The 13,991-nt window shown below is 48.6% G+C and overlaps 1 protein-coding gene across 1 annotated transcript in view; it reads left to right on the forward strand.

Annotated features, from left to right (window-relative positions):
* The first annotated feature begins 12,413 nt into the window (after nt 1-12,413).
* LOC124707591 (aldo-keto reductase family 4 member C10-like) overlaps nt 12,414-13,991 on the forward strand; it is a 4,778-nt gene continuing 3,200 nt past the window's right edge. Inside the window, exon 1 of the mRNA XM_047239254.1 lies at nt 12,414-12,545. Within this exon, the coding sequence (XP_047095210.1) occupies nt 12,429-12,545 (117 nt within the window). The 5' untranslated portion in view covers nt 12,414-12,428. The remainder of the gene's footprint in view (nt 12,546-13,991) is intronic.

Consider the following 13,991-nt stretch of genomic DNA (forward strand, 5'->3'; position numbering starts at 1 on the left):
CCGGTACCTGGCTGTCGCCGCCGCCTGAGAGCATCTCCACTCGTTGGCGCTTCCCACGCCCAAATCTGGCGATAATTTCGTTCGGATAGAACGAAAAAATGGCGTGGGAGGGCCAGTTTCCTAGCCGCGATCTCAGGCCTAGCCGTTGATTTAATTTTGGAAAACGTAAACTTGACGAAATACGGCAAAAACCTGACGAAATTCAGCAAAAACGACTGAATTTAGACTAACTTTAATGATATTTACTATATAGAGGGCGAACTTCATACATAGAGGCCGAATTCGACTATATTTCGAATTCGGCAAGGGGAATACAACTCTAAATTTTAAAACACGGCGCTCTACATGCCCAAATAGCGGTAGAACACCGTGTAGTCGCCGCCATCGTCGTCGGAGCCGTCGTCGTCAAACTGCGGCGGCGCGGCCTCGGTCGCTGCGCCCGGCCGCGTCTCCCACCCGGTCGGCTGGTGCGAGGCGGGGACGGTGATGGCTTGTACCATTCGTCGTCGGAGGCTTCGAGGTCGATGACGGGGACGGCGACGCCGGATGGAGGAGTCGCAGGCCGGCGGTAGCGAGCGATGTCCTCGCGCAAGGTGTTGTCGGCGGTTGGAGCGGCGGCGCGGGCGGCGAGTTGACGCGCGGCGGCCAGATCCAGCAGCTGTCGCTGCTGCTCCGCCTCCTCGCGCTCCCATTCGCGCCTCGACCACTCCAGTGCGGCGTCCTCGGGGAGGGCGTTGCCGGCGGGCACCAGGTCCTTGAGCGACCTGGCGATCGCCTCCACCACGGCGGCATCCTTCGCGCGCTTCGCCTCCTCCTCGGCGAGCTTGTTTGCGGGAGGCCTCGTGTCCGGCAGGCAGGGGTACCCCGCCTGGTGGAGGAGATGCCCCTTCCACGCGTTGAGCGACCGGCGGGGGAAGCCGTTGTTGGCTTCGTCGTAGAACGCCATGGATCGGGAGAGTGGAGGGAGAGTGGAGCGGGGATACGCGCCGCGGCGAGTGGAGCGGGGTATATAGGCGCGGCTGGTGCCGGCGATTAAATGACGCGTGGAATGCGACGCGTCCGCGGCGAGCTGACCGGCGGCGAGCTTTTAGTGCGCGCGGAAGACGATGCGCGCGCGGAAGACGATGCGTGTGTCGCTGACCGGTCGGGTCCACCTCTGCGGCGAAGACGAAGCGAAAAGCGCGGGAGAAATATCTCGGCGTTTCGCGCGCTTTCGCTTCGTCCGGAGTCCCCGAGCGCTCCCCGGTAGGCCGGGGTTGGCGTGGGCTCGCCGGATGGATGAAAGCCCAAATCCGGCGAAAAACGAGGAACCGGGGACGTGGCTGGATCATTTTTCGCCGTCCGGATGAAAAATGGTACGCCGAGAGCCTGTTCGCGGAGACGAGTGGAGATGCTCTGAGCGGCTTCCGATTCGTGAGGAGGCATCCTGAGCTAGGCAAACATGGAAGTTGCAACGGGCCTAATGTACAGACCAATCGGCCCATTTGAGGGTTTCAACCCTTTTCAGCCCGATTAACCAGAGCGGATTAACCAAGAGTACTACCTTCATACCGGAATTACGCATTTTGAGAAAAAGTTTAACAATAAATTTGGTTAACAAAATATGAGATATATGCCACAAAAATTATACCGTTGGATTCGTATTCAAAAATGTTTTCAATAATATAATTTTTGTGATATATATCTGAGTATATTTTATTGACCAAATTAGTAGTCAAACTTGTTTCTCGAAATGCGTAATTGCCCATTAATCCGGTATGGAGGTAGTAGCTTTTTTTAGGTCAATATCATATAAATAGTAACAAACAATACATGGTAGAGATCTCCAACTATTACAAAATAAAGTTTAAAAATTTAATAAAATCTTCGAGATTTTCAAACTATGTTCTCTTTCATAACATAATCTTGTATTTTCCTGAAAGCAACACACCAAACCATAGACTTGCACCATTGTGGAGGACATAGCAGCCGAGACATATATTTTGAGGATAATTCTCCTCGAGGTAACCATGAGAAAAGATCCAAAATCGATCTAGCGAAGCAAGACCCAAAGACCTATATCTAGAAAATTGTAATTTTCCAACACCACCATTAAAATCGATAATGAGACATTGTCATCCAAGATTTGCCAGTCCAATATGACAAAGAACCGTTAGTGTCCCTAAGTGGTTGAATTTTCCCGTTTCTTAGTAGGAAATTTCAGAGGCAACAATGAAGTTGATTCTTTCTCTTAAAGAGGGAAAACATGGATGCTCCTAGTTGTACAAGCTCATCCCCGAACACACAAGGACACATAGAGCGGATTTTCGAAACCCGATCACTCGTGTTCTCAAGATATGGACCGTGCAAAATCAATAATTCTCCTCACGGCAACAATGAAAAAAAGATCCATACCGATCTGGCGAAGTAAGATCTTAAAGCCCATACCTAGAAAATTGTAATCTTCCAACACCATCATTGACCGTCGAGAATGAGATATCATCATCGAATGAAGGGCCGATGATCAATTATTGTAGATGATACCATCTTTATTAATTAAGGCAGAGGCCAAAAAAGAAGATGACTACAACCCTAATCTAATATATTGAAAACAATGCTTTTATTGAAAACTCCATACATAGATCGGGTTCTCCTTCCCTCCCTCCACCAACAAGGCTAACCGGAGGAAGGGAAACCGATCTATGTAGGAAGAGAAGGAGGTCGAGGCGGCTGTAGTTTTACGAGGCGCTAGGTTTCACGTTCTACGGGATAACCATGAGTAGGATAACTCAACCTCCGAAGTAGCAGCCCGATAACGGCTGGCTGGTCATTTAGAATGAATCAATGAACTAAACAAGTTTAGGGAGGTTGCTTGCTATTTTTTAATTAATATAACTAGTAGTAGGCTAACTGAACGTGCCGAGTAGAAGCCCGATAACGCCTAGCAAGACGGTTTAGAATGAATCAATGAACTAAACAAGTTTAGTGAGGTTGCGGAACTTTTACAAACGGTTCGGAATCTGTGGCCAGGTTGATCTTGAGAACAGATTCGACAGTCCAAGATGCCAAAGTGGTGTTAGTGTCCCTAACTGGTTGAGTTTTCCCATTTCTTAATAGAGAATTCCACATGAAACAATGAAGTTGATTCTTTCTCTTAAAGAGGGAAAACATGGATGCCCCTAGTTGTACAAGCTCATCCCCAAACACACGACGAAGCACAACGCGGATTTTTAAACCCAACCATGCGTGTTCTCAAGATCTCAACCCTGGACCAACTTGTCATTTGGGGAATGAGTTTTCCAACGTTACAAACTTGCGCTAGAGAAAGTTCTAAAAATGACTTGCCAATCAACTTCAAAAGGCACCCCTTAGTTCGAGAGAGTGCTCTCGAGGCGATTAGGGTTTCTTTATCTCTCGACGGCTCTGCCGACGATCTGCCTCACTTTAGTGGCCTTCGGGCCATGGAGGAGGGGTGGATCTCGGCCCATCTCGTCGGGAGGGCTCCTTTCCCTTAGTTTTAGGGTATTGGTTTGGTGGGGTGGGTGGTGGTGACGACGTCTTCTCCAATAAAGTCTCCCCGGCTTCAGCCATCTCGGTGATGGTGTCGAGAAACTTGTGGATGTTGTGTGTTTCTCAAGGACTTCTTCTAGATGTGGGGGTCTCTTGATCACCAAGGAGCTTCATTAACAATTGTTCCTTCTTCTTCGTCTTTGAGGTGGTTGTGGTCTTCTTGACCCGTTTGGTGACTTCCTGTTAGCAACCAACAACGTCAGGTCGAGACTTAGGGTGATAAAAGTGAGAAATTAACAATGTTGTTGACGCAGTCTGGAGGTAGAAGACGAAGGGCATCTAAAGGAGTTTGTTGTAATTTTTGTTTTTATTGAGGTACTTTGTACTGTTCGATGTTTCTTTTAATGCCAGGGTTCTATCCGCAACTTTTTTTATTCTAAAAATGACATTATAAAAACTTAAAAAGACAATGTAAGTTTTGCAATCTAAAAAAATACTTTCTCACTTTTATCAAATTCGGAAAACATAGCAAATGGCCGTGTTATTTGATGAAAAATTCATGGGTAACTTTCTTTTTCAATATTTATGTGCATGATTTTTTCAAGATTTTGTAAATCACACTGTTGACGTCAGAAACCCACTGGCGGGCAGCGACGGGCAACACAGTAGAGCCGGGAACAACTAGGGCTGTGGCTGGCCCCAGTCCCTCAGAGCGATGGCCCGCAAAGCCTCCTGGTCACACGTCCGATGCTATCGCAAGGGCGTGCCACCTGACCTATACCTGGTCAGGAAGGTGTTGGATGATGCCTCGCTTAGTTTCCTGCATGGCATACACGTAAACATTAAATACGAGCCTCGATCGGCTCTCAGGTTATCCTGTGAATCGGCTCAAAGAGCCGATCCACCCATGATTCGAACAAGGTGTCCGAATATATGGTGGTCCTGCTTGATCAAGATAAAGCTGATGAGATCTACGACGATTTACGGTTTTCACCGCATAATCGGATCATCCTACTCACGATTGGGCCTCGCGCTCGCGCATGGTGACCGTAAGCCGATCCTAGACAGGGCCTAAAAACCAACACGAGGTTGATCCCCGGAACATCCTTTCTAGGGCTAGCAAACGTCACCCTACACGCCGCTGGATCCTCCAACCCTTTGTAAGGCCTAACTATTGCGGATGTTAAACTAATCCTTGCAGAACAAGGAGCAACCGTAACGGATCGGATCTACTAAACTATGATCAAGCGGGTGCCGCCCTACACCTGAGATAGGTGTAAGGGCGGCTAGATGCATAAGGGTCGCACGACGACAGCATATGATACGAAGAACAATGCTAACCCTAACACATCTAAGATAACTACGTTGCTCGCCATAAAAAAGGCTTCAGCACGAGCAACGCATGAACAACGTGGGTAGGCTTGTGCTGCCTAGATCGCAAGATGCGATCTAGGCAGCATGGTGCTTACCGGAGAAACCCTCGAGAAGAAGGAGTTGGCGATGCGCCGAGATTTGTTTGTGTTGAACGTTGGTTGTTGTTTATTCCATAAACCCTAGATACATATTTATAGTCCAGCGGACTTTCTAACGTGGGAATAATCCCCACCGTGTACGAGACAAACTCTAACTTTTAACCGACACGTAATCTAATATGTTACAGATACACGGGCCAACTAGCCCAAACTTTGCATGTAAGGCCGATTCACGTATTTCTTCTATATATATATTCTTCAAGTCCATCTTGATCGCGGCCCACCTCTGACTCGGTCAAATTCTGGTGATAACACATGCCCCCTGGTTTTGGAAATGACATTTCCAAAATCATTACGCTTTTCTTTCGTCGGGTCATGTCGTGGCAGAGCAGAACTGCCGCAGAACCTTCCATCATTACGCCTCGCCTCCTGGGCTTCTCTGTACGAATTGACAATTTCGGCATCACATCCTCGAGAACCGTCATGGCATTAAATCTCCACTACACTCCCTTTATTTATCTGTGCCAAACGGTTCACCACTCCATCCCCTTGCTCTGCTCTGTCCACCAACGACAAAAAACCTTCTTCCCCTGCAGCCATGTCTTCCTCTTCCTCCTCCGCTTCAGGCCTCTCTCTCCAATCGTCGCCGAAGAACAAGGAAGAGGACGACCCCCGCTCCGGGGCGAACCCCATCTTCTCTGACAAGGAGAAGAAAGAAGGAGAAGCAGAGAAGACCAAGGCCTCCCCCTCCGCCAGGCTTCCGTCGAAGAAGCGCTCCCGCATGTGGGCGGACAGCGAGGACGACGATGACGACGAGGAAGGAGAAGATGAGGAGGAGGAAGATGATTCCTCCTCCTCCGCTGGGTATCCTCCAACGAAGCGCTTCCGCAGCTGGGCGGATAGCGAGGATGATGATGATGACGAGGAGGAGGAGGAAGCCCCAGCCGACGGCTGGGCCAGCAGCGGCGAGGACTTCTCCGGCAGTAGCGCCGATGGCGACGCCGACGTCGACGCTAGCGAGGAGTAGTTATGTAGAACCAGTAGCCCCTTGAGCAATCGGCTCTTCTTTTGTTCTTCTTTTGAGCAATCGGCTCTTCATTGTAAGAAATCCCAATATTAATGAAGAATTTCCTTTTAACTTGATTTCGCCGATTTCTTTCATGCTGATTTAGCCGATTTTTCCTCATCTGACCTTGTCGACTGTTGGCCTAATCCACGCTTAATGACTGATGGCAACGCATCAGTTTCTTACGATAATCTGCGAGACAGGCCAATTCAGTCATCCATCCAAGCTAGCCAATTCTGCCGATGACGATGGCACAGCCGATCTTAGTAGGCTGGCGATTTGATCTTGAGCAGGCGTCTTTAAGAGAGCCACCGGAACTCGTCTTGGATGCTCAAACCGATGACTCCGTAACAAAAAAACACCACTCTTCGGACCGGTTGCGATGTAGGGCTAGCCGATTCCAACCAAATCGGCTCCCGAAGCAAGGACCTTTAGGGCGAGCTGCCCCCGAGCCTTAATCAAGGCGAATCAGCCAAATGTGCCGCCATTAGCCTCAAATCATGACGTAGCCAGCCGATTTTAACAACATCGGCTCCCCGAAGCAGAGAACCTTCGAGGGTGAGCTGCCCCCGAGCTTCTTCGATCCACTTCTTTGTCCGAGGCAAACCACCCTTAGCCTGATCTCGCACATCCTCGCTGCTCTTGGCATTGTTTTTGAAGAGAGGATCTGAGCCATCAAACCACTTCATTGAGGAGTTCTTCCATTAAAGTCTCTCTTCGTGGCCCAGTTCCTGCTCCATCGATCCTCTGATCATAACAGTTACATCCTTAAGTCGATGGCCATGCATCGGCTGTGCTTAAATTTTTTTTTTTTTTTAGAATTTTTACGGCCGATTTATGTATCGGCCCCATACCTCAATACCCATCATCAAAGAATATCTTGGGCTGCTGGGCACTTGCAAGACATTCCTACTGCATATCCTCGTGTTTCATCCACCTAGGTGCCCCAGAGCCGATTCTGTCAAGAGAATTGATGGTATCGGCTAGTCAGGTATCCCCTGTTGGATTACATGCTGAACCCAGGCAGAATGGATGGTGAGGATAATTTTGGCCGATTGCTGGAATCGGCCTCCACGTTGCTTGCTCGGTGAAGGTTTTGTAATGTCCCTTCATAAATTTTTTTGGGGCCGATCACAAGGATCAGCCTCGCCTCGTTTGCTCATTGACGTGCTCTTGCTACTCGTTCAGGCCGGTAGATAAAACCAGCCCAATCTCTGACTTTATCATGTTGGTGCGCTTGCTGTCGTCCACCTTGAGTGCATCGTGTAAACGTGGAGTACTAAGCTTCGTCGGAAGGACGAGCACCATGTTTGTGCCAGCCGATGTTTCGTCATCGGCTTTCCTCTGCTTGGGGCGCCACTCCATTCTCCGGGGACGACCCTCTTCATCCAGGGTTCGTTGAACTTTCGCAGCCAGATCAGGCCTTGCCTTCCTCAATGTATGCAAGTATAGCCTTTCGGCTTCCTCCGAGCCGCGCAATCGCTGAACCCTGCGCTTTTGGGAGCAGCTGAGTCCATCAGGGCACCACCTTGGCCGGTGGTACCTGTCTTCTTCTTCTCCTTCGTCTTCTGAATCCTCGAGATCTTCCAACCGAGGAGACTCAGCGCGTTTGCTTTGTGGCGGGAGAGGCCCTAGGCGCTTGAACACAGACACGTTGGATGTCTCCTTCTTCTTCTGGTTGCATTCTGGGCAATTGCCGATTGTGGGCAATCGGCTCATTCCTGAATCCCAGCAGTGTCTGAAGAAGGGACAGTCCCAGTGTCTATCCTCGTCGACTCGCTCCCCCAACTTTTCCTTGGCACGGCGCTCGTGCTCCTCCTCCTCGCGATCATGCCGACGACGTCTCCTGTCGTCCCTAGCCAGACGATCTTCTTCATCATCGTCGTTGTATCGCCGGCGTTGGTCATACCGACTCACATACTTGTTGAGGAGGTGATCAGAGAGAGGTCGTTGATACCTTATGTTTTTCACTTCTCCCTGCGTGACGTAGCGCCTGCCGTCTTGGCGGAGCCGATCGCGTGGAGCGGCTTCCTCTCGTATCTTTGCTATGAGAGCAGCTGCCCTCATCTCCGTCCTTACCAGAGTGGTGTCCGAGGTCCTACCATGTTGATATTGCACGAGAAATCCGGCTGGCACCCTCCATGGTAAGTATACTCCACCATGTTCACGGCGGGGAAGGGGTGTGTGTCGACCTTCATGGCGTACTCGGTTGAAAATTAACCGTCCATTTTCTATCGCCATTTGGATCTGCTGCCGCCACACCCTGCGGTCGTTGGTGGTGTGGGTGAACGTGTTATGCCACTTGCGGTATGGCTTTCCGTTCAGCTCTTGCACCGTGGGGATCTTGTGGCCTTCGGGTACCTTTATATGCTTCTCCGTGAGTAAGAGATCAAAAACCTGCTCGGTTTTGGTCACGTCGAAGTCGAACCCTTTGGAGGGCCTTGTGGCTTCACCCATTTGCGGGACACGGGGCTCGCCGCTCGAGTCCATTCAGCCACTGCTACCTCTCGATCTCCCGCATCACCTTCATCCTCGTCTGCCTCAACCAGGGTCACCGCACGCTTGAATTTGTCCTGGTAGACATCTGGGTGGCACTGCTCATATGCTGACAGCTTCTGCACCATGTGCGCCAATGAAGGGTAATCTGCTTGGGAGGCCACGTCCTTAATCGATGATGAGAGACCCACCACCGCCAACTCGATCGCTTCTTTTCACTTACATGAGCCGAAAATCATCGGTTCCTAATGGTCCTGAAGCGCTGGACGTATTCCGACACTTCGTCTCCCCGCGCTCGTCGTACTTGTGCTAGATCGGCAATACCAACCTCGGAAGCCTCTCGAGTGATACTCGCTCATGGAACTGCTCTTCCAACCGCTTCCAAGTCCGGATGGAGTTCGGTGGCGTGATGTGTACCACCCGAAAGCCGATCCTGTGAGGGATCGTGCGAAGAACCTCACACGCAACTCGTCCGATGCTCGAGATCGTGCCCAGCTGTGCCAAATATCGGCTCACATGCTCGATGGAGCTGGAACCATCTCGATCCACTAAACTTTGTGAAGTCCGGGAGCCGATATTTGGGTGGTAGCGGGATCAGTTCGTAGTCGTTGGGGTACGGCTTGGTATAGCCGAACGTCTTCCTTTTCGGCATCATGCCGAACCGATCTTTCAGGATTGCACAAATCTGATCCGCGGTGATGGCTGAAGGTGTCGAACCCCGAAGATTCGCCGGGTGGCATACTTAACCAGCCATGCTTGCTTTTCCGATTCTAAGCCAACCGCAGGAGCTGGGCTCGGAGGTTTGTCGGAGTGGCGTACTTAGCTAGCCACGTTTGCTTCTCAAGATCCGCTCCGACGTTCCTCCTGTTGTTCCAGAGGCCCTCGCTGTTGCAACCTCGGTTCGAGAGTGCCCAGGTCTTGCAGCTGCAGTACGTATGCGCACGCGTATCCGTGCGGGATCTCCTTGGGTGCCTCAGGTAGGAATTGGTAGTCACTAGGATCACCACCAATCTTGTAGACGACGTATGCCGATGAGTTCGACACTTCTGGTGCCGCCCATGCGAACGGCAGCGGCGGATGGGACTGAAGTGGCATCTCTCCTTTGAAAGTCCCCAGAGCTGGTCCCGACGGAGAATACCGGTGGCTCATGATTTCCTGGACCACGCGCAGCGCGACCCGCTCCAAAGTGTTCACCAGGCTCTCAGAGTGGCGGTGCAGCGAATGAGCCACCATGTAGTTGATCTCCTGACGCAGCGACCTGGTGCGTTCTTCTGACGGGGCGGACGAGTCCACTCCATCGAGTGCGTCTTCAGGTGTGAACCCCTTCCACCCGACGCCATGGGAGCGGGTTCTCGTGGAAAGAGCCGATGAGTTCGGCTTCGAGGGTTGCCTTGATCTCGTCATGTTTCTTCTTGAGCTCATCAGTGCGGATCCTCGTACTTGATCGGAGTGCTTTCGCCATCTCGGATGTAGATGGCGATGTTGTGGATGTCGAAGGTTGTCCCACCGGCGTGCCGAATGTGTTGACGTCGAAACCCACCGGCGGGCAGCGACGGGCAACACAAGAGAGCCGGGAACAACTAGGGCTGCGGCTGGCCCCGGTCCCTCGCAGCGACGGCCCGCAAAGCCTCCCGGTCACACGTCCGATGCTATCGCAAGGGCGTGCCACCCGACCTATACCCGGTCGGGAAGGTGTTGGATGATGCCTCGCTTAGTTTCCCGCATGGCATACACGTAAACATTAAATACGAGCCTCGATCGGCTCTCGGAGTTATCTCCGTGAATCGGCTCAAAGAGCCGATCCACCCATGATTCGAACAAGGTGTCCGAATATATGGTGGTCCCGCTTGATCAAGATAAAGCCGATGAGATCTACGACGATTTAGGGTTTTCACCGCATAATCGGATCATCCTACTCACGATTGGGCCTCGCGCTCGCTCACGGTGACCGTAAGCCGATCCTAGACAGGGCCTAAAACCAACACGAGGTTGATCCCCGGAACATCCTTTCTAGGGCTAGCAAACGTCACCCTACACGCCGCAGGATCCTCCAACCCTTTGTAAGGCCTAACTATTGCGGATGTTAAACTAATCCTTGCGTAACAAGGAGCAACCGTAACGGATCGGATCTACTAAACTATGATCAAGCGGGTGCCGCCCCTACACCCGAGATAGGTGTAAGGGCGGCTAGATGCATAAGGGTCGCACTACGACAACGATATGATACGAAGAACAATGCTAACCCTAACACATCTAAGATAACTACGTTGCTCGCCATCAAAAAGGCTTCAACGACGAGCAACGCATGAACAACGTGGTAGGCTTAGTGCTGCCTAGATCGCAAGATCGATCTAGGCAACATGGTGCTTACCGGAGAAACCCTCGAGAAGAAGGAGTTGGCGATGCTGCCGAGATTTGTTTGTGTTGAACGTTGGTTGTTGTTTATTCCATAAACCCTAGATACATATTTATAGTCCAGCGGACTTTCTAACGTGGGAATAATCCCCACCGTATACGAGACAAACTCTAACTAACCGACAGGTAATCTAATATGTTACAGATACACGGGCCAACTAGCCCAAACTTTGCATGTAAGGCCGATTCACGTATTTCTTCTATATATATATTCTTCAAGTCCATCTTGATCGCGGCCCACCTCTGACTCGGTCAAATTCTGGTGATAACACACACAAGTGTTTTTTTGCTTATATTTAAAATTTGCTACTCCCTCTGATCCTAAAAAAATGTCGGATGAACGTTTTTGCAAACACACCCTCAATCATTTTAGCTAATCAACCCGCAGTCCTTCGCCAGCTAGCTTGCATGCATCCGTACCTGGGACCATATGCATGTGCGGCTCGGTAGTGTGCGAGGCATGGTGCAGTGCATGTGGGCAGCTCGTCATTAAATTGATTAATTTATAAGGGGTTAGCAGCAAAACATAATTAGACTATAGCTTGGACACTTTTTTAGGATCGGAGGGAGTACAAGACACCGTTATTTTTCGGCGTTTGTTAAGACTCACCACTCGATTATATCTTTAACAGATACTATTACAATTTTGTGTCATATTTGACATTTTGACAGAACATACCGCATTACCAAAAAACAAAATATTTGCCACACTGACTTCAAAACCGATCATAGGATGCTCATTCCGGCCAGTTTTTAACCATGGGATATGTAACGTATGTTTTGCTATTGTAACGATACACACATAATTTGACAACGTGTTTCACCAAAAGACAGAAAATAACGTTGTTATATAGTACTTCTTCCGATCAAAATTAATTGAATTTACTCTGTCTACATATGCATCCATGTAGTCTACGGAGTAGAATTTAACTACTGTAGATAAATACAAAGCTCAAACTTTAGCCAGTTTTAATTGTAAGCGACGCGACGGCAACGACAGTGACATCGTCATCGTTCGAGCAGGCGTGACGACAGGGCTCGCCGGAGGCAAAAACAAACGGCAGACAGGAACAATACTCCACTCCACTGTACTCTCAACAGCCAACACTTTCCCCGCATTCTCCGCCTCTCTCACCTTGCTCCCTCTCAGACGCCCGTCCGCCGTCCTATCTCCTTCCCCGGCTCGCCGGCTCTGGGGCCCTCGGCGAGAGACGGCCTAAAGGGAGGTGCGATCAGCTTCCCCATGCTGTAGTGCAGCGGCGGCGCGATTTCTTTCAGGCTGTGCTCTCTTCTGTTTTCTTTTCTTTTTTTGTGAGGGAAGCTGTGCTCCTCTTTCCTTGGATGATTCGATAGCCTTGCGCCCTGCTAGAGATCGAACCGACAGCTTGGATTGTGATCATCATTACCTGCTTTGTTCTTGCAATTTATTTTTGCCTGCTTCGTTCTTCAATCCCCCGCAGGTTGTAACTGAGAACCAGATATAATTTAAGATGGCTGAATTTTTTGTCCTCAACACCGGTGCGAGAATCCCATCGGTTGGCCTCGGCACCGCGACAGGGAAAGCTGAACCCGGCGTCGTCGGAGCGGCCGTCTATGCTGCTGTCAAGGTATCTTTGATTAGAATCTGCAGAGCTTGCTCTGAGACACATGATCGAAAGCCCACCCTACCTGGAAATTTCAGTTTATTGGTTTACATTAGCTAGACTATAGATCACATCTGAGATGAAAAATCTGTTGAAAAAAAATCAAGTTTTTTCAGAAAAGGGGATATGCCTAGTTTCTGAATCTATTGGTGTACGCAACTGTATTAAAAATAAAGTGTTCATGTGTTAGCTACACATTGTGGTGTTTAAACACGGAAAAATGCTGCTTCTGAAGCTTATTGTAGCATTGAGATTGAAATATCAAACTGTACTCTTCTATCCAGGCCTAAAATTTTGATGGTTTTTACGATACAGGCTGGATATCGGCATATCGACTGCGCTCCACAATACCGCAATGAGAAGGAGGTAATTTAGTAACTATTTGATCCATTCGTTTACATCTGACCAGATGGATGTTCCTTGGATGTGCTTGCTGTTAAAACTTTGAACTATTTAATTGCTTTGTAATTGCAGAAAACATGTGATGCTAGTTTAAAGTCACTGCAATAATAATTGTTTCCTTGCACAAGAATATTTGTATTTATAGTTCCCCACAATCCTTGCACAAGAATATTTGTATTTATATTTGTTTTAATACATTTGTAGAATAAAATATGAACTTGCAATTTTTTTTCTGAAAAGTATGTGGCCTGCACTGGAAAAAAAGAGGGTGGACAATATAAATATCAACTATTTGTGTACTGATATTTTTTTTGGCAATGATGCACCAAGTTTGCAGGTGCACAGATTAGTACAATATTTTCCCGTGTCAAGCTTTTAGGATTTTTTTACAAGCCGATAAATTTTCCTGTGGGATATTGGTTAGCCAGGACCATATCTTTTCCGGTGCAAGGGCAATAAATGACAGAAGATTTACGCTTACCGGTCACTTTCTCACTTATTATTCTCTAATGTGAAAAGTGTATTTGGCACATGAGCACCAGTGCTCCTGATTTTTAAAAATCATATTTTTTGGATTTGAAAAAATATGAAATTAAATACCCACATAGATATAAACATTCTGAAGGTACGGTAGAAATTTTGAAGAAAAATATGTTATATTTTAAGCTATACAAAAAAGACAAATTTCTGACAAATATATACCTCTATACGTAGCCACAAATTTGTTTTTTTCCTGTAGCTCAAAATACAATGCAATTTCTACCGAAACTTTGCATGAATATTCAGAATATGTGTATGTATTTATGGAATAAATGTGATGATTTTTTGAAATGCAGAAATTCAGTTTTTAAATATTTTAAAAACTGAGAGCACTGGTGCTCATGTGCACCAAATTTGCTTCCTTCTCTAATGGTCGTTTATTGTTTCCTAAATATAGGATTTAATCAATCTCCCCTGACTAGTACGTAGTATTGGTGAGCTAGCACCACACTGAGTTTCCGGTGCAAA

This window comes from Lolium rigidum, chromosome 4 (genome assembly GCF_022539505.1).
Source record: "Lolium rigidum isolate FL_2022 chromosome 4, APGP_CSIRO_Lrig_0.1, whole genome shotgun sequence".
Lineage (NCBI taxonomy): Eukaryota > Viridiplantae > Streptophyta > Magnoliopsida > Poales > Poaceae > Lolium > Lolium rigidum.